We start from the raw sequence: 27,525 nt of genomic DNA on the forward strand, positions 1-27,525 counted from the left end.
TACATCATCATGTCTTTATTCGAGTGTAAACAAACTCCGAAAAGAGCATCAGCCAGGTTCTTGATTATTGGCGTTAACATGATTAATTTGTTTTGCAGTCGTGGGTAAAACACAGTCACTCCACTGCAAAAAAGGGTCCTTTAAACAAGTCATCTTGCACCGTGTTCTATTATCTCATTTCTTTTTGTTTCCAACAGTCTTAAAAATTAATGCACCCACCATAACTTTAAACAGGCAGATCGTTCTATTAAAAGAAAAAAAACAAACAGAAATAAAACAAAAACAACAAATGTCCTCAGAGCAAGAAAATGAAATCACCTCCCTCCACACCCCACGTCGTTCACAATAAATAAGACTGTAAAACTGTAAAAAGCTGAATTGTTTAGTTGATCCTAGTTTGCAGTGCGTATAATAAATAACATGACGCATCCATATTGACCTCAGTTCAGTCTAGCAGGGTAACTTTATCTCTTCATTCTTGCTGTATGCAGTGTTTCTTACTTCCGGCTAAGGTGCTGAGTGTGTGTGTGTGTGTGAGAGAGAAATGCCATCGCTCAGGAATGTGATTCAGTGTTGTTTTGTTGGCATGTTAATATTTATGTTTTGAACACGAACGTGTGTCCAGAGGCTCGTTAGGTTAGTAGCTGATCACAAAAAAAAATAAAAATTAAAAATCATTAAATATGTAACAGTTGAAGGAGCTGCAAAAATAACCCTCTCAAACAGAACAATTAAAAGTTGAGCAGCGATCACAGCAGTAGTGTTAAGCTCAGAGTGCAACAGAATCCGTTTAATCACTTCCATCATACAACAAATATATTTACAATCAAAAAACAAAACATAAATCATTAAAGAAATATTACCACATTCAGATTCAGAACCACAGACGAGTTACGGACTAGCACTGTGTGAGAACGTATTCATAGTGTGTGTCTGTGTTTATGTTACTGACCTATTCTGACCTTTCCATGCAACATCTCCCGCTGGTCTTAATGTGAAAACTTCACCGGTAGCAGCCTCCGTCTTCAGTGACCAAAAAAGTGACGTGTGTACTGTTAAGTGATCCAGAACTGAACCAAAACACAAAAAGGACAAAGCGGCGTGGTTTTTAATGTCAAAATAAGGTGACTTATGTGAAACTTGGTGCATTCGGACAAAGATCTTGAAGCGGTATGGGTTTCTACCCTCAGCTGTGAAACTCTCATGTCATGCAGAATAAGCCCAGATTTCAGCACTTTAAAAAAAAAAAATCCTGTTCCTGTGGTTCAACAACTAAACACACGTCTAAAAGAAACTCCACACATACTCTGAGGGTTTTGCAGATGCAACAAGGCAGATATCAGTATTCTAAAAGTCAGTACCCATTTGTGGTTTATTTGTTTTGGTATTCTGTATTTCAGAGAGCCACGCTGTACAAAATGCACCATGAGCAAACCGCACGCACGTATCTTTTGGAAATGGGAATAAGCGGGGAGGAAGGATTCTGTCGAGCTCTGCTGTTAATGCTATTTTGACTGCAGAGAAGTTGGTGCAAACCTGTTGGCTGCATTTTGGCTCCAAGAAAAAGAAGCTTTCAAATGCGGTTACATTCTTGTCGGACCACAACTTTCACGCGTGTCACTTCTTTCCCGACTGAAAAAAACAAACCGCGGTGTGGAGGAAATCTGTCTCCAGGTCTGGCTTTGAAGACGGAGGCTGGTTTGCCTTTGACAAACTGCTTTCTGAGCTGGTGCAACTCTAAAAGAGCATCCTGCTTTTGTTGTGTGATGGTATGCATTAATGTGGCTGTGTATGTATGTTTGTGTGTGTGTGTGTGTGTGTGTGCGCGCGTACGTGCGAGTGTTGAATCCTTCTATCACACCTCCTTTTAAGGCTTTCAAGCTGCTTTGGATCAAAGTCAGTCCCAGGGGATAATTCAGCATAAACACAGAGTTCAGAAACATCATAGCCTACCTTCACGCGCTGCTGAATTCAATTTTTCAGACACTTTTCAACACCTACTTGATCTTTTTGATTCACAAAAGGAGGCTGATGTCCCTCCAGCCGCTCATCTTCTTACTGGCATCAATTTGTTAGCTTCATCTGACTTTTGTTTTTCAGTTTAAAAGGAAATGTTAAATGCTGAAATACTCAACCTAATGACAAATTAGGATTAGAAAGGGCAAGTACCCCCCGCCCCCCAAAAAACTAAAGAAGGCCCGATAATCACATCTAAGACTTAACTTTAAGCCCTCGTCTTAGAAGTTGCGAGTGCAGCAGATGCGCCGCAGACAAAATACAGCGCAGGGGTAAAGAGAAAAAAAACTGTGTTAAAAAAATGTTAAAATGAGCCCCACACTGGCCACGAGATTAGAACAGATAAACAGTACATTAGGCTATACGCGTCATCATAATTACCGATAGATATATATAGCAGTCGCAGCCGCCACCATCCAGTTTTAGAAACACGTTGGACTAAAAGGGAAAGGGACAGGAGGAGGAGAACTGTTTCTTTCTGTAGTAGGGATTTAAATAAATATCGTGTTTTGTTTCGTTTTTCTTCATTAAAGCCAACTTTCTTCCGGCCAGGCGGTTTGGAAAGAGAGATACGGCAGATGATGGAGAGGTGTTGGTGGTGGTGGGGCTTTATGTGAAGTTCTGCAGGGGCTGGCTGACCCTCATGCAGGCCCAGTAGAAGGCCCGAGCAAGGGTGACGAGAACCAGGAGCAGCAGCACGGCCCACGAGGCGTAGATTCCCTTGTAGGTCTGAGCCTTCACCCACGTTCCAGCCTGCAGACAAACAACAAGCAGAGGGAGCATTCAGGCATCCATCTGCTCCCCACAAAGCCCTTTCAAGAGGGACCTGTAAGCAGCGGCAGAATCAGGCATTTTTTATAAAGCTGGAGAAGCTTGTTTATTTATTTAGTTTTTTAGGTGGAAAATGCAGGTATGACTCTGCCATGCAGAAGAACAAAAGGATGAGAAGAAGCCAATTTCATGTAAATCCTAAAATAAAATTAAAAACATGTGGAACAGTCACTCCTATTATTATTGGTGATTAAACACAAATGCACTGTTAAAATGTGTCCATGTGGGAACAAGTGTGGCTCCACAACAAAAAAGTCCTGCTAAAAAAAACTGAAGTTACTGACTGTAACTCCAGTTCTGTGATTACGTGCAACTCAGATGGAATTTTGGATGGCCATGTGATTCTTGGGTTTTTGTTTTGTTTTTTTACTTACTAATATTTTAGTATTTTTAACTTCTAATATAAAGCACTTTGGCAGGACTGTTATTTTGAATTGATGGTATAAAAACAAAACTAAACCGAAATGCAATAAATTGGACTGGATTACTGAGACTTTACAAGATTACTCCTTTAAATCAATAACATTTATTTAACCTTAAGAAATGTCTTTAAAAGTGGATTTTCTTGAACTCTGAGTATAAATCAAACAAAAAGCAAAACAAAAATACCTACGTTTTAAAAGTTTCTTGAGTTATGCCTGAATTGTGATACTGCATTAAACTACATCACAGCCCAGCGTAACAGGTCTTTTTCATACTATATTCATTAGCACAAGGAAACTGCTTTCAAATAAAATATAATGGGGCTGTAACTGATAATTATGATAATGGAATAGCTAGTAGTCTGACAGTGTAGACATATGCCACTTTTCTTGTTTCCATAGCTCTGAAATGTGTGCATACATCACAGTCTGTTCTCAAGTTTCCTAGCTATCCTGCGTTTCCATAAAAGCAGCTGCTCAAGATTTACTGTCTGTAAGACCAAGACAGACAGCTTTAGTTTTACTCGTGATGGCAAAGTGATGCAGACACACCAGTGGACAAGGACAAATGTAAACAAGCAGGTCGCCTACTACAGCGAGTACTCAGCAAAGTAGTATAGACTGGGCTTTAGATTAGGTTAGACTGTGTAGTCTGTCTTGCAAGGCCAACCGCCATTCAACATGGGAAGATGCAGAGAAGAGCGTGACTTTACAGATGTGTAAAGAAAAGAACTGCGCTGGATTTATAACACAAGAAAAATATCATACATTTAATTGAAATTTCAAGGCCGGCCCAAACTAAAACTATCACATTTTCAGCTTTTAAACTGACTTGGCAGCAACACAGTTTCTCCTCTCAAGGACAGAAAAACAAAGACCAGTTAACATTTAGCCCCATATCCACACTTAGTGATTAATTCACCAGCACCACACTAATGCAGTGACAGGTTTTTTTTCCCCCCACAGTTTTTCAAGCAGAAGCTAATATTCAATACGTAGGAGTGACTGAGAGATAAGAGAGAAAACAGCTTTGCCATCAAGTATTAAGTGTGCAGCTGCTCAGAAGAAAATTATTTAATGAAGATGGCAAAAGTGACTTTGAGAAAACCCACAGGGATTTTCTGAGAGTATGGAAATATAAATTCCCTTTTCAAAGTCAAAACACTCGAGCACAATTCACATGGGTATTAAAAGAAGCAGGAAAAGAAAAAGGATTTAGAGGCGTTTCTGTTGTCAAGAATATCTAAACTTAATATTACCATCTATAATACACTATTATGCTTCCAAATGTTCAGGGCCAGAAGCAGAAATCCAAAAAAGCTCTCTGTATGTTCGATAAAAATAGAAATCATGAGGTAATCTCAACAGTTCAAGCAGGCCAAAAGACATCAATATGCTTTCAAGCTTCATCTTTCTTCTTCTATAAACGATGTGTGAACTTTTAATCATTCATGTCGTTCTCAAGGGTTTTTTACGGTTTAACAGGCAACTCTTAACAGGCAAAAATCCAGGATGTCAAAAACGTCACAGTGTTGAATCTTAACTTCTTTTTTTCCTTAAACTATTGCGTTTAAAACTCATAATTAAAATTCAGCCTGGAAAGTCAGCTTGATCGGTTACTTGTCTGTGGTTCTTGCTGTTAAAAGGTTATTGACTCAAAACACCCCTAAAGATTAAACTGTCAAAACTTGCTGCTCGTGCACCACTCATATAATTAAAAACACCTTTTCATAAAACACAACCTCATTCCACGTCGTGACATTTATTGCCACAACACCAGCATTACGCAATGCTTTCAATGCAGCACATTTAATGTTTGGATTACTGTTCTTAAAGCTGCCAGGCATGCAACCCTCTTATGCTCAGCCTCTTTTGATGCTCATCTTGCGCCCTCTGCTGTTCAGAAAGCACAATGTCCTGACCATTTAGCCCTTCTGTGCATCACTGTTAGACTTTTACACCCCTCATTTACTCTAGACTCTCTAAAACAGCTGTTATCTCCTTTATTATTCTGATAATATTCCACTGCAGCATCTATTTACAATCACTTAAATGCGGGCAACAATGCGGGTTCTGATGGATTTTTGCACACGTCAAACTGAGAGAACAAGAGGCGACGAGGCAAAGCAGGAGATCAGAACTCAGCACAAATGTTCTGTTTTGTTATTCTGTGGGTGTTGAAGGCAGCGTCGCAGCCTGACACAGCTTACAGTTAAAGCAGGTTGTGTTTGTGCTTTTTCTCAATGACAAATAGAGGCCTGTCACACCGTGTCTGCAGAGCAGCCGCGAGGCGCCAACCTTCCATGTTAAACAAGCAACGACAAAAGAAAAGATAGCAATCATGTTGCTTCTCCCTGCTACCTTTGTTTTATCTGTAATTGTGGACTTTTCGCTTCATAAAACAAAACAGGAAGGACATGAGAACCATTTTCTAAAAAGATAAATGCCCGGCAGACAGCTATTCATAATCTCTTTTTTAATACTGAACAACAGCTCCTTGACTCATGTGGGTGTCAGACTGGCGTTGGGCGGCGTGTGCTCACCATCAATCCGGCGGTTGAAATGCTGAATAGCAAGCAGAGTAGAAAACACCACAAGCTCCGCCTCCGTGGATACCTCTGACCAATTGAAGACCTGTAGAGGAGAGATAGAAATTAATATTGCTTATTTAAATGCACTACAAACCCCTGCAGGTTTATGTTTTTTTCTTTTCAGACTCATAGTGTGAGAAATTCAGCCATTAACTATATCAAGTGCTTCCTGTCTTTTCCTTACTCATAACTGCTGTCCTCTTTATTTTAATATCTCCAGTTTTTCCCAAGGAACTCCTGTAATTTGCATGAACCTTAAACTTATTAGGAATAATATCTGCATCAGTACCGTTTTGTGTTTATCTAACATTACCCAAGTTGCCACACTGTCCAGCCTCTCAGTGAAACTCTCTCCATACACAACCCACAGAGTGCATACAATTTCACTTAGAATACAACTGCACTTAAGCCCTCCTTACTGTGAAGGAACAGGGGAAAAAGACTTTTAAAACACACCAAATAAATGGTAGTTAGAGCCACGTGTGCCACATGAAACAGGGAGTTTCAGACCTTGATGAAGTAACAAAGATATTCGCCGATTCCAGCTTTCCATAATCAAAATGTTAGAAACACAAACAACGTCTCTTTCCTGCCATACTGAATTAGGAGGTAGGACAGTGAAATTAATTTTCCATCTTCTGAGCTGGACAAATAACACCAGCCTGTCTGTGCAGCTGGCTGCGTGACCAGTGTGCAGAGATACTACAGTAATATTCAATATTACTTAACTCACACATCACTGACCTCCCTTTGATTTTATTTACTTAAGAAAATGCACTTTTGCGAAAACATGCATTCAAACCTAATGTTGGCAGGTTTGTACAACTAGTGTGTTCACCCTCACAAATAGACTGCATGCAGTACACTACAAGTACCCAGATTATGCAAAATGTAGAACACTTGTCACCCTCCATGGCTGCCATCGTGCCCAAGCGGCAGACGGGGAGGGGCCACTGAATAATTTTCAGCCAGTAGGTTGGCATTAAAATTACATGTGTTTGCTGTTTATGTGTGTTAAAATTTTCCTCAGTATTAAAGGATTTAGTATTGGGTATGGGGACAGCGCCTCAGAAAGTTATGAATGCATGCAAAATGTGGCTGCTAGAGCAACAACCTTGAATCATTTGCCATGTTTGGTTTGAGACAACGCTGCCACCTTTGTCACATTCAGGTTTTCCAGTCAGGTTCAACAGCGTGACAGCAAGCAGCATGAACAATATCAACCCGAAACTGGAGCAGCTAAATATAATTCAGCCATCATTAACTGTGTGTGTGTGTTTTAGGTTTGTTTTTTTTACACCAGAATATTTCCTTTTGTGTCATGTTAAAATACACTCTAAAAACAATTACAATAACTACTTCTGGCAGCTTAATTTTAGTTTGCATTTCTACATTCTTCATTTTTTAAGTGCAAGTTCAAAGCTGAAATGAAACATGGATGATGGTGGTACACCTGCAGAAATGTAACTGTCCAGACTGAATGCAGGTTCTGTAGATGCTTTTGTTTTGACAAACTACAGTCTTGTGACTAAATCTGTTCACAAAAACTGCACTTGCACACCTGTGCACTGCAGTAAGACAGCTGACATACTGGCACATCTCTTCAGCACCAGAACAAAAGGCAACTATTTGCTTTGTATATCTGTTCTGATTATTCAGTTTATCTTTTTTTAAACATATAATCAATAACATGTATAGAACAGCATCCTATATTATTGCAGATGTATCATGCAATTGCAATAGATACTAGCATCCTGCATCCAATTCTTACCACATTAAGAAGCTCATGGAAACAGTGATACAGTAATCTGTAACCAGAGGTACTAAACATACATGGACATACAATGTGACAGATCAGAAGCCTCATGACATTTAATACTAATTGAGGTCTGAGAGGAAATGCGTTTACAGACAGTCCCACAAACACGAAATAAGAGATTTAATTAAAGTGACCCTGAAGTCACTGCTTATTACCTTTTTGTTACTGTGTCTGAGTAAAACCTTCAGCTTAATGCCAAACGATATAAAAGCAAAAAGTACGTACAGTGAGAGGAGAGTGGTGTAATGGATGATTTGCTTATAGCTACTTACACTTTCCTGCAGTGTGGGCACCTGGCCAGTGTCCGATCTGTGAACTCTGTCCACTGAAATTACAAAGAGAAAGATGTGAGCTTCGGCTTCAGCTAAAAACGTTTGCCAACTTAGCAGTTATGGTGGCGACACACTTACACTAACTTTAATTCTCTTTTTGACCTCTAACACACAAACTAGTGATTCTGCTTCTGTTAGGTTTATAATAAAACGGGCACAAAAATTTGCCTTTGACTTTGCTCAAAAAAATAAAAATAAATAGAACACCCAGGAAAAATTAAATAAGTGTAGCTGTGCAGCAGATTGATAAGAAAATGTGAGCAGGTGTTGGAGAGAAAAGTCCTTCACAGTTTGTTTATAAAGTGCTAACAGCAGATAATTTTTTTCTTTTTTTTCCCCATCTATTTGTGCTGGTCAGAAGATTTTTTATCATCAGGACTGGATACTGAAGGGAGTGAGAAGGTGTGAAGGACCCACTGCAACTGAAACACTGCAGTAAAATAACACCCTTCTAAATAATCAAAATTCAAATACAATTATGTCTTCCAATGACTATCAGCATAAATAATCCAGATGAAAACACAATGTTTCTGCATTCTTTTTGTGGCCGACATTTTTTGTCTTTTCTTTAGCGTGTCTTTACAAACTCACAGTCTGAGGTGAGTTTATCCAGGATGACAGGAAGAGAGACTTTGATTAAAATCAGAAATAAAAATTTTCTTTAAAGTTAAAAGAAGGCATTGTGTTTTATCAGGACCTCAGTACTGAGCAAAATAAACCTGATTAGGATCGCTGCTATAATTGAGCAGCCCCAGGTTAACTTACTTTTTTTTCCCTTTTCTTTTTTTTTTTTTTTCTTTAGATAAATGTTGAGTTTTCCTGGCTCAAAATTGGCTTTTGGCACAGCTGAGTCATAGTCAGTTTTAATTGACTTTACTCAGGTCTGACCATTTGAAATTTTACCAAAATTTTAAGCTTGAGTAATCAAACCCTACTTCTAAAACAGTTTTTATATGTAGGGAAAAAAACATGCAAATGAAGAGGACTTTCTTTCTTCTGACAGGAACATTTATCGTTAACATCTCTCAATCATATAGATATCAGCTGCAAGGAGCAAAGAACTCCTCGCCTCTCTTCAAGTCACATCAACCGTAATGTACACATAAGGCTCTGCTGTGATGTGAAGAGCTCAGATATATGTTAATGTCACGTCATGTTAATTTATCAATAGAGCTAGGACAAAACAAAATGCTCCTGATGTAACAGTGGACCCAGGTCATTTAAAGTAAAAACGAGCTTTACCTGACAATGTAAAGTGGGAATTTGGCACTTGAATTCAACAAACGTGTGATGTTTCAAAAGGAAAGTTATCATGTTAAATAATGGAAAAATAATCAGGATTATAATTTTTGCTACAGTCGTGCTCCTCTACATGCAGATTAATTGTCTTTAAAGTCACGCAATTTCCTTCTTGCAGAAAAATATGTAACTTTCACTCATATAAAGTAATAAATGAGAACATAAAAATTAGGCTTGGTTCATAAATCATTGCTCTAATTCCAATAACATGTTAAATCAGGGCTAGACAACTTTCTTTTTCTTCCCCCCAACAGGGAGGTACAATGATAAAGTGCGAGAAGGACCATTATTAATGTTAAACTTGATGAATTTTGGTAGACAGAAAAAAAGGCTCTTTTTTCTAAAACCAAAAATTTCCTATCACAAAGACATGAAACATCATCTTGTCCTTTAGGCTGCTCCGCCTAGCGAATGATCTACCAGTTAAGATACTGCACAATCCCAATATTCTACAGAACATAATAAATGTTTAAGCTGAGAAATTATATTATTTCACAAAAGTTTTTGCTCTTTCTAAACTCAATGGTAGCAACGTGTCTCAGAACAGTTGGGTCGGGGCAACAAAAGGCTGGAAAGTTAAGTGGTACTACAAGGAAACAGCTGGAGAAACATTTTGTTACTAATCAGGTTAATTGGCAACAAGTCAGTAACATGATTAGGTATAAAAGGAGCATTAGAGGGGCAGCTTCCCAGAAGTCATGGTGGTTTGAAGTTCAGTAATCTATGGGAAAAAAAATACATCTAAAAACTTGTGGAAAATCTTTAGAATAATGATCTTCAATGTCAAATTGTGAAGACTTTGAATATCTCATCATATGAAGTGCATAAAGCCATCAAAGATTCAGAGATTCAGGAGAAATCTCTGTGCACAAGAGACAAGGCTGAAAATCAATATTGAACGCCTATGATCTTCTGGCCCTCGGGCATGATTCTGTCACGAGAATCACTGCATGGGCTCGGGAGCACCTCAAGGAATCATCGTCTTTGAAGAGTTCATTGTGCCATCCACTAATGCAGGTTAAAGCTCCATCATGCAAAGAAGAGGCTGTATGAGAACATGATCCAGAAACACCACCAGCTTCTCTGGACCAAAGCTCATTTTTCATTTAAAATGAACTGAGGCAAAGTGGAAAACTGTTGTGTGGTCACACGAATCAAAATTTTTAAGTGTTTATGAAAAACATGGATGTGAGATCCTGGACTAAAGAGGAGAGGAACCATGTGGCTCTTTGTCAGCACTGTTTCCTAAAGCCAGGATTTCTGATGACATGGGGATGCATCAATTCTTGCACAACTGGAAAGACATGTATATATATTTACAGGTGTTAGAAGACGAGGGAATCCTACTCAGCAGAAAATATGGATGAACCTGTTGCAACAGCTTGACACGTGTTGCTGTCATCAAATTCAAAATGACCTTATTATCTTCTTGAAATGGTACATTTCCTCAGTTTAAACATGTTCTTTTGTGAAAACATTATGGATTCATGTGAAATTTGTTTGTTCCCAAGTAATTCACTTCAACATCCATTAACCAAATACTTCCTGTTAATTTTTTTTCCCAGGCGAGACCCTGGAGGGCAGTTTCCCTTTAAGAATGTTTAAGGCCAGACTCATATGGTTCACAAGCTAAATGTGGCTATTGAGCCCTTTGTTGCCGATGTGTGCAATAGATGATTTTGATGTAAGGTAATATTTTGCTTTTTATGTCAGGTACAAGTTATGAACTAGTCTTGAAGCCCTTTTTTTGCTTTTTCCTAAATATAACTACTGATATTCAATCCAAATATCCAAATTTTTGGCAGCAGGTGCTGCTTGCCACACAAAAGCAAAATACGAAAAATTGTTCTCTCTCATGGACAGTTACTTTCTTCCGAACGTTGGGCCGTGATACATTTGTAAACCCTGCAGGGCAGAATTCACTGTGTGCATGCTGTACATTATTCTTGTCTTGAAAGAAACACTGAGAACATTATCACCAGGATCTGCAACAAAAGATTAACTGGAACGCCACCCAGGGCACAGATCTGAACTTTTATTCAGCCGCCCTGTCTTTAAGCAAGTAGGAAAGGTGCAGCTGAATGCTAAACGCCCAGCACCATCCATCTCACCTCGGAGGTGGGTATAGTCAGAGAAATCGAGAACGGCGGTGTATTCTATTCTTCTCCTTCTCCCAGTATACCCGCCTCCTCTCATCCACCATATATCTAAACCATCCTTACCTGTCCCACTGATTGTTAAAAGAGCAGCAAGAAGAATTTCCCTTCCTCCCTTTAGCAGAAAATGACCATAATATATCAGCAGAGAGCTGATAGGGTTATTGATCTGTACCAATAATTCAACATATACTTGGCGTAGTGCTTTTTGGATGTTCAATAATTCACTCACTACAGTACATTTCACAACAAAAACCTTGCAGGGCTACTCAAACTGTTACAGGTTTGTAGCTTTGGCTACAGACGATAAAAGCATCACCCGAAAGACAGTGTTTTACATTGATACTATGAATGAATGAATATTCTGAGTTACAGGCCCAATTTACTCTACCAACTAAAATGTGTATCTCATAATATTGATGCTCAGAGTTGGTAATAGAAAAAAAAATAATCTTTTTGTCAGATTTGGAGTGGGAGTAAAATTGATTTAAGTTTTTGGTAGAGATTAAATATATTTTTCAGCCTTAAATTTAAATTTCAGCACACCCCTCTGAATCTTGAGCTCCTGTAACTGTGAAAATACTCCCAGTATTAAGTAAAGTAAAATTTTGCATGATTTTGTTAGATATGCTAATGTTATTGTACAAAAAACCCCCAAACAAACTCAAACAGCTGAAACTGAGGGGGAACCTTTTTTAAGATTCAGCTGATTTAATATGGAATATTAACCACACAAATTGTACTGATGTTTCAACTCCTACACGCTGCTTCAGAGGTTAATATTTATAATCAATAGATATATTTTTAAAAGGGACCTGATGTGCTTATTTCTAGTTCCATAGTTATATATTAGTTATGCATATTTAATCCACTAACAGTACAAAATAATCTTTTGTTTCTCTAACAATGTCTGAAACAAGCTGTTCCTCTCCCTTTTCCTTGCAAACAGAAGGTTGAAGGTGGAGCGAAGAGCTCAGGATAACCATATTATAGATACCCTCCTCATTGACATCCTGCAGAGCCAAGAGCAGAAAAAAACTGTCTGAAACTGAATATTCAGAGGAGTCTGAAGACTGATCTGTTGACTTGTACAAACCCTGAAGTCATTATTTAAAACTATGATCAGCCGCCACTGTAATATAAGCCTGGAATTAAGAAAAGCAAAACATGTTTCTTTTAACTATAGCAAATATTAATGACATCCTAATAATTAGACTTTAGGAATTACACATCTTAAAATCCAAAGCACTGTACGCACACAGCAGACAAACAGAAAACCTAACAAAAAGTCTATTGATTAGTTTTTGGAACTTGAGCCATTACCTCACCAAACTGCCAGGTTATGGTCTCTCTGAACTGCTTCGTAAGATGTATTGTTGTTCCAAATGGCTACACAGGAAGATGAAGTCAAAAGCTGGCCGTCACAGCGACGGGAAAGGCGTGATATCTTTTTAAAAACAGCGATAAGGGTGTCAGCTTCAGGGAGACACTGACAGACTGTATTGAGTTGTACATATTAAATGTGCCACAAATAGCTAAAAAAAAAATAATGAAAAAAGGAAAAGTAGAAAGAGGAATACACTGCTGTTTACAGATAAGAGGAAAGCATGTGTGTGGTGGGGGTATGACAGTATCTGACCAAGCGACACAGAGTTCAGACAGACCATAAATCCTGCTTAAGTGTGTCACGCGAGGACACCTTGGAGAGCATGGCCAGCTCGATTCACTGACTCTATAATTTTCACAGCTGAGCTCAGACTGATGTCGCATGTACTGGTTTTACATTTCTTTGCACAAAGGATTAGATTTCACTTTCAATCCTAATCCAAACTACTTATTGAAATAGTAGTATAACATTTTAAGAAATTAGTGAGGTTTAGTTAAAGAAGAAAAGATCAAGTCCTTCTCAAATAGGAGTCATCTTGGCACCAACTTCAGGCTGTTATTTTTGTGGTAACACAGCTATATATTACTGGACATCTTACTGGACACTAAGGAGTGCCAATACATCTTTCTCTGGCTCATCTACTAGAGACTTGAACAAAATTCAGGATAATTCATGTTGTCATTCATACAGAAAACCTAAATGCAGGGGTCGAACAAATCTCATCTTTGCTGTTCGTGTTGTTCAGGATCTTTTGAGCTCCATCTCTGTGTTCTTTTAATGTATCTAATATAAGTGTACCTTCATACATAGATGTGATTTCATATACATCTATGTATGAAGGCGCACTGTGGTGTTACAGGTGGTTAAACCTCTTCTAAGGTTGGACCTGTGACTTACAGTGCAGTAGAGATTTTCCCAGACATAGATTAACCTTGTCTATTCAGTCAAGCTCTCCACTGAATTAAAATAAAGGTCTAAACTTAATTCAGGTCTTCAAAACATCAGAAGATACTGGGAGATGGGCATCGTTACCTTGGACCTTAAGTCGACTTAAATAAGCCTAATCCACAGCTGGATTCAGCGTTATACTTGACAGACACGTTTGAACCCACCATCATTTAAATCAGTAATTCTCAAACATTTTCTGGCATGCACCATTTAAGGAGGTTCATCCCCACATTCCAGAGATTTTTAAATCAAAAAAATGAAAAATTATTCAAGTTGACTTTTAAACCCTACCCATATATTAATTCGATTCTGCTTTACTTCCCTCACAGTTTGAGAACCACTGCTTTAATCTAAATGAGCAAATTCCCCAAAACCTTGAAGGCAGACCTTTTTATGATTCAAAATCCTGTGGTTATTTCCCCTAAAGCTTCTCATTTATTCTAATTAAATAGATGTTTTTTAAAAAGCAAAGAGCTGGTACCAGGAAGGTGTTGCTGCAGTGTCCACAGGAGACGCGAGCTCCAGCTGGCTGGGGATCAGGACTGGCCGGACCAGGGTGAACCGGGCCCAGATTTATTATCCTCTTACTGGAAGGAGACAGACAGACACACAACGTCAGCATTCGCACCAGAAGCAACTCGAGATATTATTCAGTGCAAGTGCTAGCTAATAATGCAAGCTGATGCTGGGAGCAGTCGTCTCAAGGGCTGACTGCAGCCTCATGAAATCCATCAGCATCCACTCCTCTCATTACTACACACACTGCTTTCCTACAATCAGCTTTCTCAGATGGCTACAGTAGCTCAGAATCACTGATCAGGCCACGGGGCTGAGATGTGTCTGGTTTAGTCAGCATGTCTGGTTTGAATGCAAAATAGTAATACTGGAGGTAAACTCTTAAAAGTAATTTACTGCAGGAAAAGTGGCCAAAGAGGGATGTGCACACACAACATATTTTATTACTACTTCAGGTTAATGGATGTCTTTTGCTAAAGTGTAATACAATAAACTATGACATATGAACAGTTCATTCAGTACAATTCAGTTTTGTTTATTTAATATTCACAACCTTAATAATATAATATTAGAAACTCCAACAATCGGACAACTCCCTACGAGTAGCACTTGGCAACAGTGGGACAGAAAAACTCCCTTTTAACAGGATGAAACTTCCAAGGCTCAAGGAGGGGAAGCAATCCACTTCATCCGGTTGAACAGTGAGAGAAAGAAAGTGCAAAGAAAGGCAGGACAAATGACAAACTACAGCAGAGAGGGCCAGAGTTTAATAATTGTTAATGACTACATATAGCAGTGATATAAACACACTACTGTGACAAGAGACGAGTGAAGAAGATCTGCTCAATCTATCATAGGGAGACCCCCAGCAGCCGAACTAAGGGAGGATTCAGGGTCCAGTCCTAACTATAAGCTTTATCAAAAAGGAAAGTTTTAAGCGTAATCTTAACAGCAGAGAAAGTCTCTGTCTCCCAAACAGAAAACTGGGAGTTGTTTCCATTGTAGAGGGGAATGATAACTGAAGGCTCTGCCTCACATTCTACTTTTGAAAACTATAAGAGCCACAAGTAAGCCTGCAGTCTGAGAGCGAAGTGCTCCATTAGGATAATATGCAACAATGAGGTCTTTAAGATAAGATGGGGACTGAATATTTAAGATTGTGTATGTGAGGAGAAGAATTTTAGATTCTGAATTTAGCAGGGAGCCAAACAGAATATGGTGGAAATAACAATCGCAAAATATTAATGTCAAATGGTGTTGTTTCTCCTGCCAATACATTTACATTTTGTATGCCATTGTTAAATATGCAACATATTCTCATTCTGATGAGGTCAGGTAGGATATTTACTCGTTGTTTAAAATGTATACAATAATGTCAAATGAAATTAATGGCTATAGAATTACTGATGTCAAAAATATTTGTCTTGAGCTGCATTCACACACCAAATAATGCAAGCCTTTTTATCCCTGAGCCTCACTTCATGATCTGCATTTACAACGACACATTAACTCTGAGTTTCACATCTTTATGACAACACATTTTGTAACAGTCAGTTGAAATTGATGCTTGTTTACACAGCAGCATAAATCTGAAAATTAAAAAAAAAAAAAAACATCTAAAAATGTTGCTCTTGCACATTTTATGCCTTGGGCATAAACAAAAATCTTTTCTCTTACAAATTACACATGGCAGCTGCAGCATAATGTTGAGACGACATGCCAAAGCTGTGCATCTCCAGTGACTGACATCAGCCATCTGCTTCTTACTATAACAGTCCCATACTATGAAAAAAGTCCCCTCTTTATGTGTTTAGGTAATTTCCTGTCAAGAGACAACCAACTGGATCTGAACTTTCAGCAACCTTTAAAAAGAAAAAAAAAATATAGAAGACCTACCCCAAAAGTTACATTTCATAAAACCTAACTAACTTTTCCAGTTAACTTTGCCCTTCTTTGTTCTGAAGAGGCTGCTGTGCTCATTATGCCCTCTGAGATTATAATATGAAGGAATTTGCTAAGTGTTCATTTGGTTGGTAGCTGCTCCGCAGGAATTCGGCGCATAATTAAAAGCAGATAGATGCTGAATGAATATTGTGATTTTTTTTTTCTTTGCTGCGAGGTTCAGAATAACAATTAAATCTCAACATAACCCCCACATCTCCAAATACACATTTAAGAAAGAAAAAAAAATACACATAATGCATCCACTGTATTATCCACACAGACACACCTCTCATAATACTAATGACATGCAGAAGTGAAACTCACGATGCAGTTGTTCTAATTAGGCCGTTATTTCCTCATCCGGCTGGCTGAGCACTGCATGTAAACTGTGCTGGGAGCATAGCCTTAATTGAGGGACTGCTGCTCCCATTGCACCTTGTTTCCTCTGCTTCACTTCTCTCTCGCAGAGAGATGCAGTGTTATTGCAGTCTCACAGTGGCGTGCGCACACACACACACACATTCACAGACATACACAAATAACTTCTCACCAATATGGTCGGGGACAGGCAATCCTCTGGGAAGTGACTTTGCAGATGAGCAGACAGTTGCAGGGGCATCGCACGTACTTCTTTCCTGCTGGGGCATTCTTAATGGGCTGCAGAGGGAGACAGAAACACACAGGAGGGAGAGATAAGACCGCAGAACAACACATTCGAATAGGAATAGATAACAAGCCAATTATTCATGATGGACGAGAATTAACCAATACTACACGAGGGAGAGGAGTATGCCAGGAGATATTGGCGGTGAGTGTACAGAAGCTGCAGGTTAAGGAAGCGAGTTGTGATTTATTATGAGAAACTGTTTAAAAGACTATTAAAGAGTGCAGTCAACAGACAACTAACCAAATGAACACCTATGGGAGATTTTGGACTGATGTGTAAAGCCTTGTCCACATATAAAAACAACTCAGGGTCCATCGCTTTGTACCTGGTTGTAAGTGGACATACATGGTGGTGACTGTCATAGTAACACCACTATACAACTGGTGTAATAATCACATTTTAATTTCAATTACAATTTCAGCTTCCGCTGACAACTAAAACAAGATAAAGTTTTGCAATAATGGAGTTTGCTTTTGCTTGTGCCTCTCCATAAATGTTTAAATTCACTCTCTGCCAGACTGTGGCAGGTCTAGTTACGTTCAAACTTATTTATTTAAAACTATTCAGTTAAAAAAAAAAAGTTTCTTCTATTGTTTAAGGTTTAAAAAGTCTAATTTTTACCCCTCAAACTCAGCATGTAATCGTGTCAAATAACCACAATCATTTTTGGGTGTTGCTGTTGTTCATCCATCTCTACAGTCTTGAACATCCTATAGAATATTTCTCAATGAATCAAGAAGTGCTGAAGTCCGAGCTGAAATCCGTTAACAGTGTTAAGGATGCACTGATATATTGGCTGACCATTAGCATCATCAGGCTTCGAGCTTGGTTGAGAGCCACTGGCCAACAAGATGGCATTCACTGATGAAAGTGGGCAGTGTTTATTTGTTGTGTAAGGGCCAAAAGCACAAGCTATATATAAACAATATTACTCAATTTCGATTCAGTTTTATTAATAACGCGCCAAATCACAACTTCTTTTAGCAACCTGAAAAGTTGCCCCCTGGTGGTCTGCTAAAAGAAGGCATATTTCCCATTTACATTCACTTCTTGTTCCTAGACGCTACATCATTTCCATACTTTAAACAGTATATGGATTTTCTGATAATAACAAAAGCAAAATCAACAGCTTTTCCAGTCAAGTTATTACTTGAAAGCAGGGAGGTGGGTTGCAACTAATTTTTTTGTTTTGTTTTTACCAGCCCAATGGTATGATGTAATGCACTCCTATTGGCATATGGTGGTGCTAAAGTACCTAGAAAAACAAAAATGAACTGATATAATGCCTTTCTACTCCATTTAGCACTTAAAGCTAACAAGTCACCCAATCACACACACACACATTCATAGAATGCTTTCTATCAATCTCACACACAAACATACCCACACACACTCCAATGGCTATACTAGGGATCATTCGAGGTTCAGCATGCCCAAGGACACTTCAACATGCAGAGTGGAGGATTCAGGGATCGATCGACCTGTTCCAGTTGGTAGATGACCCACTCTACCCCGTAAGCCAAAGCTGTGAAGAAAAGCTGCTAATAATAATAATAAAGCACATGTGGCGCAGTGAGATTAGAGACCGATTATTTTTTGAAATATCGGAGTGCAGTACACCATGACCCCATGTGCTGCTGCGTACACGGCAAGTTGAAAAAATAAAAATAAAACAGAATGCATGAAATGATTTTTGGTGCCTGTGGCGGGGCGTGGTCGGCGGTGCCGCTGCAGGGGAGGCGAACGCACCTGCAGGGCACCCGCCAGGTTAAAAGTGTGTTGGGTCAACTGTTGTTGTTGTTGTTGTTGTTGTTGTTGTTGTCGTTGTCGTTGTTGTTGTTGTGTATGTTAGGCTGGCGGCTATAAAGCTGCAGCTGTGTAGTAACAGCAACGGAGTGATAAGTGTGACTAAAGATGCTGAAAAGCATGTTTGTGGAAATGTCATCATCGGGTCTGCCACGGTTCTCTCACAGTGGCCTTAATGTCTGCTCAAACAGGAGTGCTTCATCAATTTCATAGCACACACTTGGAAAAAATAAAAATAAAACAGGGTCACTGCTTAACAGATGGACAGCAGCCTGCTCAGCCTCCTAGTACTGAAGCTCAAGATGGTAAGTTTCAAAATAAGAGCAAGGGGGCTGTCAACTCGTCACTTGGGAGGAATAAAAAAAAATAAATAAACAAATAAAAACAGAAAAATTCTAAAGTGAGTTGCCAAATATATTTATGCAGCGATTATTATGCATAGGCAACCTGCCCAAGTGATGTTGGAAACACCACAATATTACACACCATCATCCAGAATGAAATAACATCCCGCGTGTCCATCGTGCTGCATTTTGCCACAGCGTCATTAAACCCTGGCTAACCAGATCAGATTGTGTCTTGTTCATTTCCAGATCCATTATCAATTCCGCTTACAATGCCCGGAGGAATGAAGTTCTTTTCTCCACTCAAGTGAAAACTAATATTAGGAGTGATCATTACACAGTGGATTAGCCAATTTTGTACAATTTTAAAGTTGCCGTGGTAAAAGGATATTTCAGTCTTAATGTTTATTTCCTACAAAAAAAAAAAACGTAATTAAATTCTCACTGTTACAATGATCCGTTTCGGTATAAGAGATTAAAAAAGGGTGACGTTCGTGTTCCAGTTTAACTGTGTAATATTACAATCGCAGAGGTTTCTATCATTCAGCCCATTTTATAAGATAATCTATCAGTTAAGCAAAATAATGAGCAGTTACAGGAAACTAACCTTGACCACAGTCTAAATATTGTCTTCGGTGAGACAATAACTCACGCAATGCTGCATGTGACAACTCCATATATAATAATTTCTTCCGCTCTATGAGCTATATCGCTGCTCCCAAGAGACTGCATCATGATTATAACCATTAACTGCGATAATAAACATTTTTTTAAAATGCAAATCTGAGGCTGTAAAATAACAATTAATACTGCTTACTTGCAATTACTGTTCCTGATTGCCATCCCACGCCTGCTGTCAAATTAAAACAGGAATGAACAAAATTGCACATCAAAATCTTACTAATTCATGAGTCTAATTACGGATAATAAACATCCTGCAAATTACACATATTTACTTAAAACAAATAACCGCTGTCTGACATTATCCTCTACATATCTTTTGGATTTGAGCCAACCCCTGATGTATGTAATAAAGCACGTTTGCACTGTCGGATCGACATCAGTGTAAATGTTTTGCATGTTTCATGAGGTGGTGGAAAACAGGATATCCTCACACCTCTGACATATTTCTGGATATCTGCATATGTCGCCTCCATCTGTAAATTCCTCATTATGCCCATTGGTACAGCTGGACACACTTCATATTTCTTCTTCCATGTGCACACAGATTTGCATGGCTAGTGAAGCACACTTGTGGAGTCTCATCAACGTGTGAATCTGGCAGCGGTAACTGTAGAAATTACACACCGTGTTACCATCAGCACAACTGTCAAATTGACCCAATCATTGGGATCTTCTTCCACGGTCAAATCCGTGAGTTAAACTTGGTAATTGAAGTTGCAGGTGAGCATCTGTTTACTGCACACCTGACCAGTCTTTAGCTAGTGGTAGCAAATGAAGAACTTGCCAAATTATTTGCGATACCTGTGTAATTACAGCATTAGAATAATTAGACCGGCTTCTAAACAATGTCAAGCTTCGTTTAGAGCTATTAGTATTGTTTGCTGAGCATTTCACAATGTTTGATTGTGTACCTCAACTCTATTTTCCCATCAGCATTCACTCCAAACAAGGCTGGAAACTAGAGCTCAACTATTATGGGTCATTTGAGGCCTCTGATGATTGCTGGAACTAAAAATGATTGAGATTCATCAGCCATACTCTTCGTGTTTATACATTTTAGAGATGTTCCCGGCAACTAATTTACTAATTGTTTATTTTTTTAAAAAGTAATCAACTAGAATCTTACAGCCAAGTGTGTGTATTTAAGAGCCATTTGTAGTCAGATTGTTCAATAATCACGCTGTGTTTTAATTGTCTTTGACAGGTGTGGCTATATAACAGCACACAAACACACAATATCAGATTAGCTAGCAGAGTTTGGTTAATATTAGAGGCGCCACATCCATGTACTAAATAAGAGAGTGAAAAGGCAGTCTGTCCGGGCCTGTGGGGGACAGATAAGATTCATAAGATTTTAAAACCAACAGGTAACTGCTATTGTGCTTAAATAAGAATAATTACTTTAACCAACTAAATTTCTGCTGATGACTAGCTAGAGCAGCAACTGTTAAATGACTAGTTGTGCACATCCATAATACACACAGATACATGTAGAAGGTTAAGTGATGGGGTTGCTGTTAATCAACACTCCAGCAATCCGATTCCCAAGCCAGTTTCCAACTTGTCATTAAGACACCACTAAGATCTGCTGTGATGCAAAAAAAAAGGTGACCGGGTGTCTTCCTTGATGTAGGATCCACAGCATTTTTAACTGTTGTCCCACAATCCCATATACTGGGACTACATCCAACATTTTCTTATTTACTAAAGTCAACAATGAAGAGGAGACATTTACTCTAAAGCCTGCCTTTCATCCAAAGCTGTCCTCATGGGTCAAGGGCAGCTTTTGTTACTTATGCTGTGCTCAACAGGGAAAATTGTGTGTCAAGAGAACATGATGCAATGGACCACAAATAAAGGGAAATGCAACAGTAAAGAGTGGAAAAACTACTTGAAGAGGATGAAACTAGTAAAAAGCTTTTCCTACGTTTCTGCCTCTACATTACAAGAACACTGTGGTTTAAAAAAAATGATATCCCAGTCTATGCAGTCCAACTGAAGTCCAGTTATGATTAGCAGAGGGAACAGCAGCTGAAATAACAGTTAACACTTTTAAAAGTTATTGTACATAACTAGAGAGAGAGCTGTGAACGTTTCATTTATCATTAATCCCTCTATAATCTGTCCGTTTTGTTTTTGGTAACATGTATTGTAAGCAGTGGTGTTGCAATGCGCTCTGCTAAACAACCTGTAATGAAATCACTTATGATCAACTCCAAACCTTTTTTTTCCCCCTTACATTCAGTTTAAAAGTTTGTCATATAGGATAACATATACACCGATAGCAATAGATCAGGCAGTCTAGACAATTATTATCCCAATGGGCTCCATGAGACACTGGGCCCTGCTGTGGAGGGCCACATGAATAAGCGGAACTCAATTCAATGTCAATTTTATTTTTTTTTATTTTTTTTAAATTGATGCAGCCCTGCTCTACTGGAACTAAGTGCTAATCAATAAATTATTTCTAATAATTTGTCTTAATTTATGAGTATTAGAGACATATATCCTATAAACACCTATTGGAATGCTAATGTGAAACTCTACAAATCTGCAAGTAAGTCTCATCATGATTTGATTTTTCTTATTTCTTTTACTTTTGCCCTCTCACAGTCATTCAGCCTTTGACCTGGAAATCAATCTCACTGTGTCATCCCGGATGACTCAATTCCTAACATGCAACTGCAGGACATAGAAGAAAGGAGAGGAGGCTTGATATATGTAGCTATAACTGAAGATGTAGAACTATATCTCTTGCCAAAGTATATTTAACTTGCAATATATTAAACAGTTGTGACACACAACTTGAATAGCAGGGGTTACTTTCTGGTATTTCTGTTATTCATCAATGTTGTATGTGAAAAACAAAACAAAGATAAGTGAAACATTTACATTCATGTCATGGTGCAATGACTTATTTGACAGCTGAGATGACAAATTTGTAACAAAAAAAAAAAATATGCATAGCGGATTTCAGCTGAGTCATGTGATACTTAGCTGAATTCCCTCTAAAATAACGCTTTGAAAGTGAGGATGTCACAGGTTGTTTAAATGCTTCGTGGCTGACTTGCCCCTTCCTCCCCTCCTAGTATCGGACATCTTTCTCTGAGAGGGACCAAAGGAACCACTATACCCACTACATTGGTCGCTTTGCATGCCACCAGTGGCTTAATAACAGCTACATCCATTTATGCTCATCATTACAGCACAGGTACCTGTTGCATTATTCACCTGAACAACACGTGTTGCCAGTCAGACAACACCTCCACATCAGTGCTGTTATTTTTCCAAATGTTTCTTTTTTTTGTGAATCTGACATTGCCATTTTATCATTAAAATGGCAATGTCATATGTTGCCGTTCGCCATACACCGGACAGCAGGTATAATGGGGCCCTAACACTTGAAGAGAGGAAGCGAGGAGAGAAATGAGTTCAAATGAGATTGCACTCTCCTGACCAAAACAATCAAATTAAGTTTAGGACAAACTAGTTTGCACCAGATGAGCCCTGGAAAAGCAACTGTGTTTTCAAACCCTGAGACTACTCAGCTGATTTCCTGCAAATCTAACTTGACGCGTGGTGATTGGGAAACAAACAAAAAAAAAGTATGATGTAATTTCTAAATGTTTAATGGTGTGTGATTGCTATGCACAGTAGGCTGAAAAGTGTTTCATTACAGTATTTTCACAAGGATTATAGGAACCATTAGTGACCTCACGGCAAACTCTGGGGATTAACCAGAGTAATGAGGATGCTGATTCTGAAAAGAGATGCTTTTAAATTTTCATGGCTCTGAGCAAAAAAAGGGAAAAATTATATCCACCTTAATTATATTGACATAGAGGGTGATATCAGAAAATTTGGCGATGTGGTCATAAGACATGTTTTTTTTTAATTGTAGCTGGGCAGTATATTGGTATATTTTAAATCCCACTCTTCTTCTAACCAGATAACATTATTTATATTTTGTCTGTGATATAAATATATTAGTCTGTACATTAAAAGCATGGAACATATTGAAAAGTTACCTGTATTAACTGTATATAAACATACTTCTGACAGAAACATAAACTATTTATAACACTAACAGCTTACAAACTTACACAGCTGAACAGCATGCTGGGTAATGTTAGCCAGCCAGGTAGCATAACAGTCTATTAACAGCTGGGAGGAGCTCTGTTAATATATTCAAGACTGATGGAGGATGAAGGACTGTGTTTACAGTATTTCAGTTTAAAAAGTTAAAAGATGAATTTTGCTTTGAATTCTGAACCCAATTGTTTCTGCGCTGGACTTTCACTCAGGGTACGGCTCAAACAGCCTCCAGACATATCTATAGCCATGTGATTCAAGGATATCATGTTACTAAAGACTAGCAGGGGTTATTCCTGGAAACAGAAATAATAACTCTAAATGGAGATTCCTTCACAGCTCTTCTGTGGAAACATTAATGCTAAAGACCCATGTGCTGATTTTGTTTAGAAACAGCTGAAAAAAATAAAGCGGGATTACTGCTCTCATGCCCCTCTGAAACTCTCTTTGGGCTTGCAGTAGTGGTGCATGAGTCTTTTGGGTGTTGCGTGGGCTTAAATGCTAAATGTTTACATCTGACAAGATATGGATATAGGAATGTTTGACTAGGGAAGGTCAGAACTGTCACAACTGTGTCATAACAAATGAACTGAAAAGCAGAACAGACAGCCTTCTGAAGACCGGCATTATATCCCTGTGTTGTACATTTAATGTTTGTTAACAGAGCTTAAGAGCGGATTATTTACTGTTTTGGTTCTGTGGTTTTATTTTAATTATGTTTTCTTTCTCTTTAAGTGTTTTATACTTTATATACTCCTGGAAGAGAATGGGCCACTGTAAGCCTATATAAAGGCTCAGTTACACCAATATATTAATAATACTACAACTACAACTTCTAATAATACTGAGATGTACTATTGAACCACTATAATCTTAAAAATACCACAAAACAAACATTTTGCTCATACCTTCCCTACATCACACATTGGTTTGCGCATTAACATACTGGAGGCTCTGGTGTGAAGGTGCTCAGTACCTAAAGAGACTGCACACACAGTAGCTCCTTGTAAGTCACAAGGTATTCACGCCCTACTTATAATACTCAAAAAGTTTATCTAATTTTACAAAATGAACCTCACGTTGTACTAAATAAGACGTGTTCTTTTCTATGTTCTTCTGTTGTCCTAAATCTTTTTTTATATGTGTTAAAACAGTTTATAGTAACAATTCAATTACAAACAGCTAGATGATGAGCTAGTACAGGAACAGTTGTAATTTGTGCTACAAAACAAACAAAAAAAACATAGAACAAACAAAACAAAACAAAATGCAATCCCTCATTTTCAGATCCAAAAATAGAAAAAAAAAGCCAACTTAATTCACATTGAAATTGTTTGATTCATACTGGGGTTCACCTTCTTCCATCTGGACAAAGGTCTATGGTCGCAAAATGTAAAACAAATATCTTTGATCAACAAACTGTATCATCTATTCCTTTGAGCTGACATAATGTAACCTGAAGCAGCCAACGGGCTTTACACCTGGGTCTACAGATTCCTCTGGAAACCAACCTACCGTAGCTTCATTGCAAACCCCACACTTCACCACGTGCTGGTGAATCTTGCCCTCCACAGAGATGAGGCTCTGACACACCCTGCAGCTGATAACAGGGGCACTGCCACTCTCTGGTGAGGTGAGAGGGGAATAGGGCGGAGGGTCCTCCCCTAGGAGCACCGATGGCTGCGTGGGGCTGGGGAACGGAGGGAAACCTGAAGGCAAGGGGAAAGATACAACAGTAGTAAGGACTAGTGAAGGGACACAGTCATAAGAGTTGTGCAGTGAGCTGGAAAAAGCCTCAATTCCCATGACAAATACCCTGTTATTATAAACAAGATAATAAGATTTGGTCTGGAGTTCAGCAGAAAGGAGCTTTAGAAGAAAAACACTCCTGGAATGCTGAGCGGGCTTAGGTTTAACAAATGAGGCTGGATATTTGTGAAAGACATTTGTGAAAGGTATTTGTGAAAGCCATTTACTCACAGTGTGTGAGCCCATTTACTCACAGTGTGTGAGTAAATGGCTCAGTTCCATCTAGAAGTCATATGCAACATGCAGCTTTACTTTTACTGCAAGCAGCCCATGTTTCTCAGTTGATGTATTCAGGCACATTTGTCCCTTTCTAGGTGAACGATCATTGGTCGTCGCTCTCCTTTGCAGCATCCCTCGGCAGCCTCCATAATGGCTTTCTCACATGCCAATCAAATCAGGTGTTTCTCGTATGCTAGCTAGCTCAGAGAAACAGTTATCTAGCTTGTGAATAAAATGGGCTCTCTTAAACCGCCAAATTATGTGCACTAATTTGTGTTAAAACCGTAAATAAAATATAATTTTATAATAACGTTACCGAGCTGCATGACTGAGGCTTTGCGGATGGTTTGCCGGTGCTAAGCAGCGCTAGCTGTCAAGCTAGGTTAGCCAGTGAGCACAGCGTTGATTCCCTCCTGTGCTTTCTTCCATTATTTTAAAACTATCGGTTTTATTCAAACATTTAATGCTTTGCAGCTTTACACCACATACTGACCAAACACAATCACACTAGGGTGACCCCTTCTTGTTGTGATGGCTGAGCTAGAAGAAGAGGCTAATAAAAGCTAAGCTAACTGAGGGTGGAGGAGAGAGCACCATGGATACTCACTCGGTGGTTTGTTGGGCACACCGTACGGTCCCGCACCTGGGGACAACCCGCCGTTACCGCTGCCGAGAGCACCATCGCCCAGATCTGATAATAACGGGGACCTCTCGCCGTCCGCCATACCGAGAGCGAGGCGTGGGGATTAGGGGGGGAGAAAGCGGAGAGAGATTGCAGACCGATACGGCGTTGTATTGTTGTGTCGGAAATGCAGGCGTCACATGATCACACCACCACCACTACGACCGCTGCTGCGGTAACGATGCCCGGGGGTGTGGCACTGCTCACCGGGGGGTGCTACGAGTTGCTAATGTAGGAAAGTTACATTGGAATTATTTGTGAATTATTTACCCCCAGTATTCGATGCACCACTATAACAAAGGCAGGTAGCTAGTTTTTTCTCCACTCATCAATGGAAAATTACTAAAATACTCTACTTAGATACTTTTCTTTGAACATGGTAAAAAATTAAACAGAGTCCTTCAGACACTTGACTTGAAATGAGGAGAATGAATGAACAATTAATAGTTAAAGTTTAAGCCTGCATGATGAAAACCTTCTGTGTGTCTTTCTATATAAGTTGTTATTAGCAGTAATATTACTTGCAGTAGTATTAGAAATAGTAGTGGTGGCACTGGTAGTAGTAGTATGATTGATTGTTTCCAGAACGAGAACAAGTATAAAGATGATAAGAGTTAGTATTTAATTCAGTAAATGCAGCATCTCCGTTAAGTTTTGTGTGAATATAAAAGCATTTTTTAAAAATGAAGGCTGAGCAATTTTCTTGTATATTATCTTCAGGCAGCACTGAGCTCTGGGTACTCCTGTATGGAGTTTGCATGTTCAAAACTCTTCCCACAGCCCAAAGACATTAATGAGGAAAGATTCATTGGTAATTCTAAATTCTCCTAGGTGGGACTGTGACTGTGAATCTTTTTTCAGTCACTATATATTAGCCCTGCTGGTATAGGCTCCAGTCCAGTGAAAAGTTGTATAAAATGGCCTCAAAAGACCTGAATTCAAAGATTAATTAAGCTGTTTA

The 27,525-nt window shown here is 38.8% G+C and overlaps 1 protein-coding gene across 1 annotated transcript; it reads right to left on the minus strand.

The window, feature by feature from the left end:
- pip4p1a (phosphatidylinositol-4,5-bisphosphate 4-phosphatase 1a) lies at nucleotides 1-26,757 on the minus strand. The gene is made up of 7 exons (XM_003447455.5): nucleotides 26,490-26,757; nucleotides 25,370-25,563; nucleotides 16,812-16,918; nucleotides 14,283-14,388; nucleotides 7,952-8,004; nucleotides 5,813-5,903; nucleotides 1-2,769 (listed from the first exon to the last, which is right to left on the minus strand). The coding sequence occupies exons 1-7, from the start codon at nucleotides 26,605-26,607 to the stop codon at nucleotides 2,626-2,628; spliced, it is 813 nt and encodes a 270-aa protein (XP_003447503.1). The 5' UTR covers nucleotides 26,608-26,757; the 3' UTR covers nucleotides 1-2,625.
- Between the last annotated feature and the right edge of the window lie 768 nt (nucleotides 26,758-27,525).

The sequence above is a fragment of the Oreochromis niloticus genome, linkage group LG18 (genome assembly GCF_001858045.2).
Source record: "Oreochromis niloticus isolate F11D_XX linkage group LG18, O_niloticus_UMD_NMBU, whole genome shotgun sequence".
Classification (NCBI taxonomy): Eukaryota; Metazoa; Chordata; class Actinopteri; order Cichliformes; family Cichlidae; genus Oreochromis; species Oreochromis niloticus.

Coding starts and splice junctions, on each gene's coding strand:
- pip4p1a (XM_003447455.5), bottom strand. CDS start 26,607: ATGGCGGACGGCGAGAGGTCCCCGTTATTATCAGATCTGGGCGATGGT. Junction 25,564..26,489: donor TGTGCCCAACAAACCACCGA/GTGAGTATCCAT, acceptor CCTTGCCTTCAG/GTTTCCCTCCGTTCCCCAGC. Junction 16,919..25,369: donor GGGTTTGCAATGAAGCTACG/GTAGGTTGGTTT, acceptor CTCCCTCTGCAG/CCCATTAAGAATGCCCCAGC.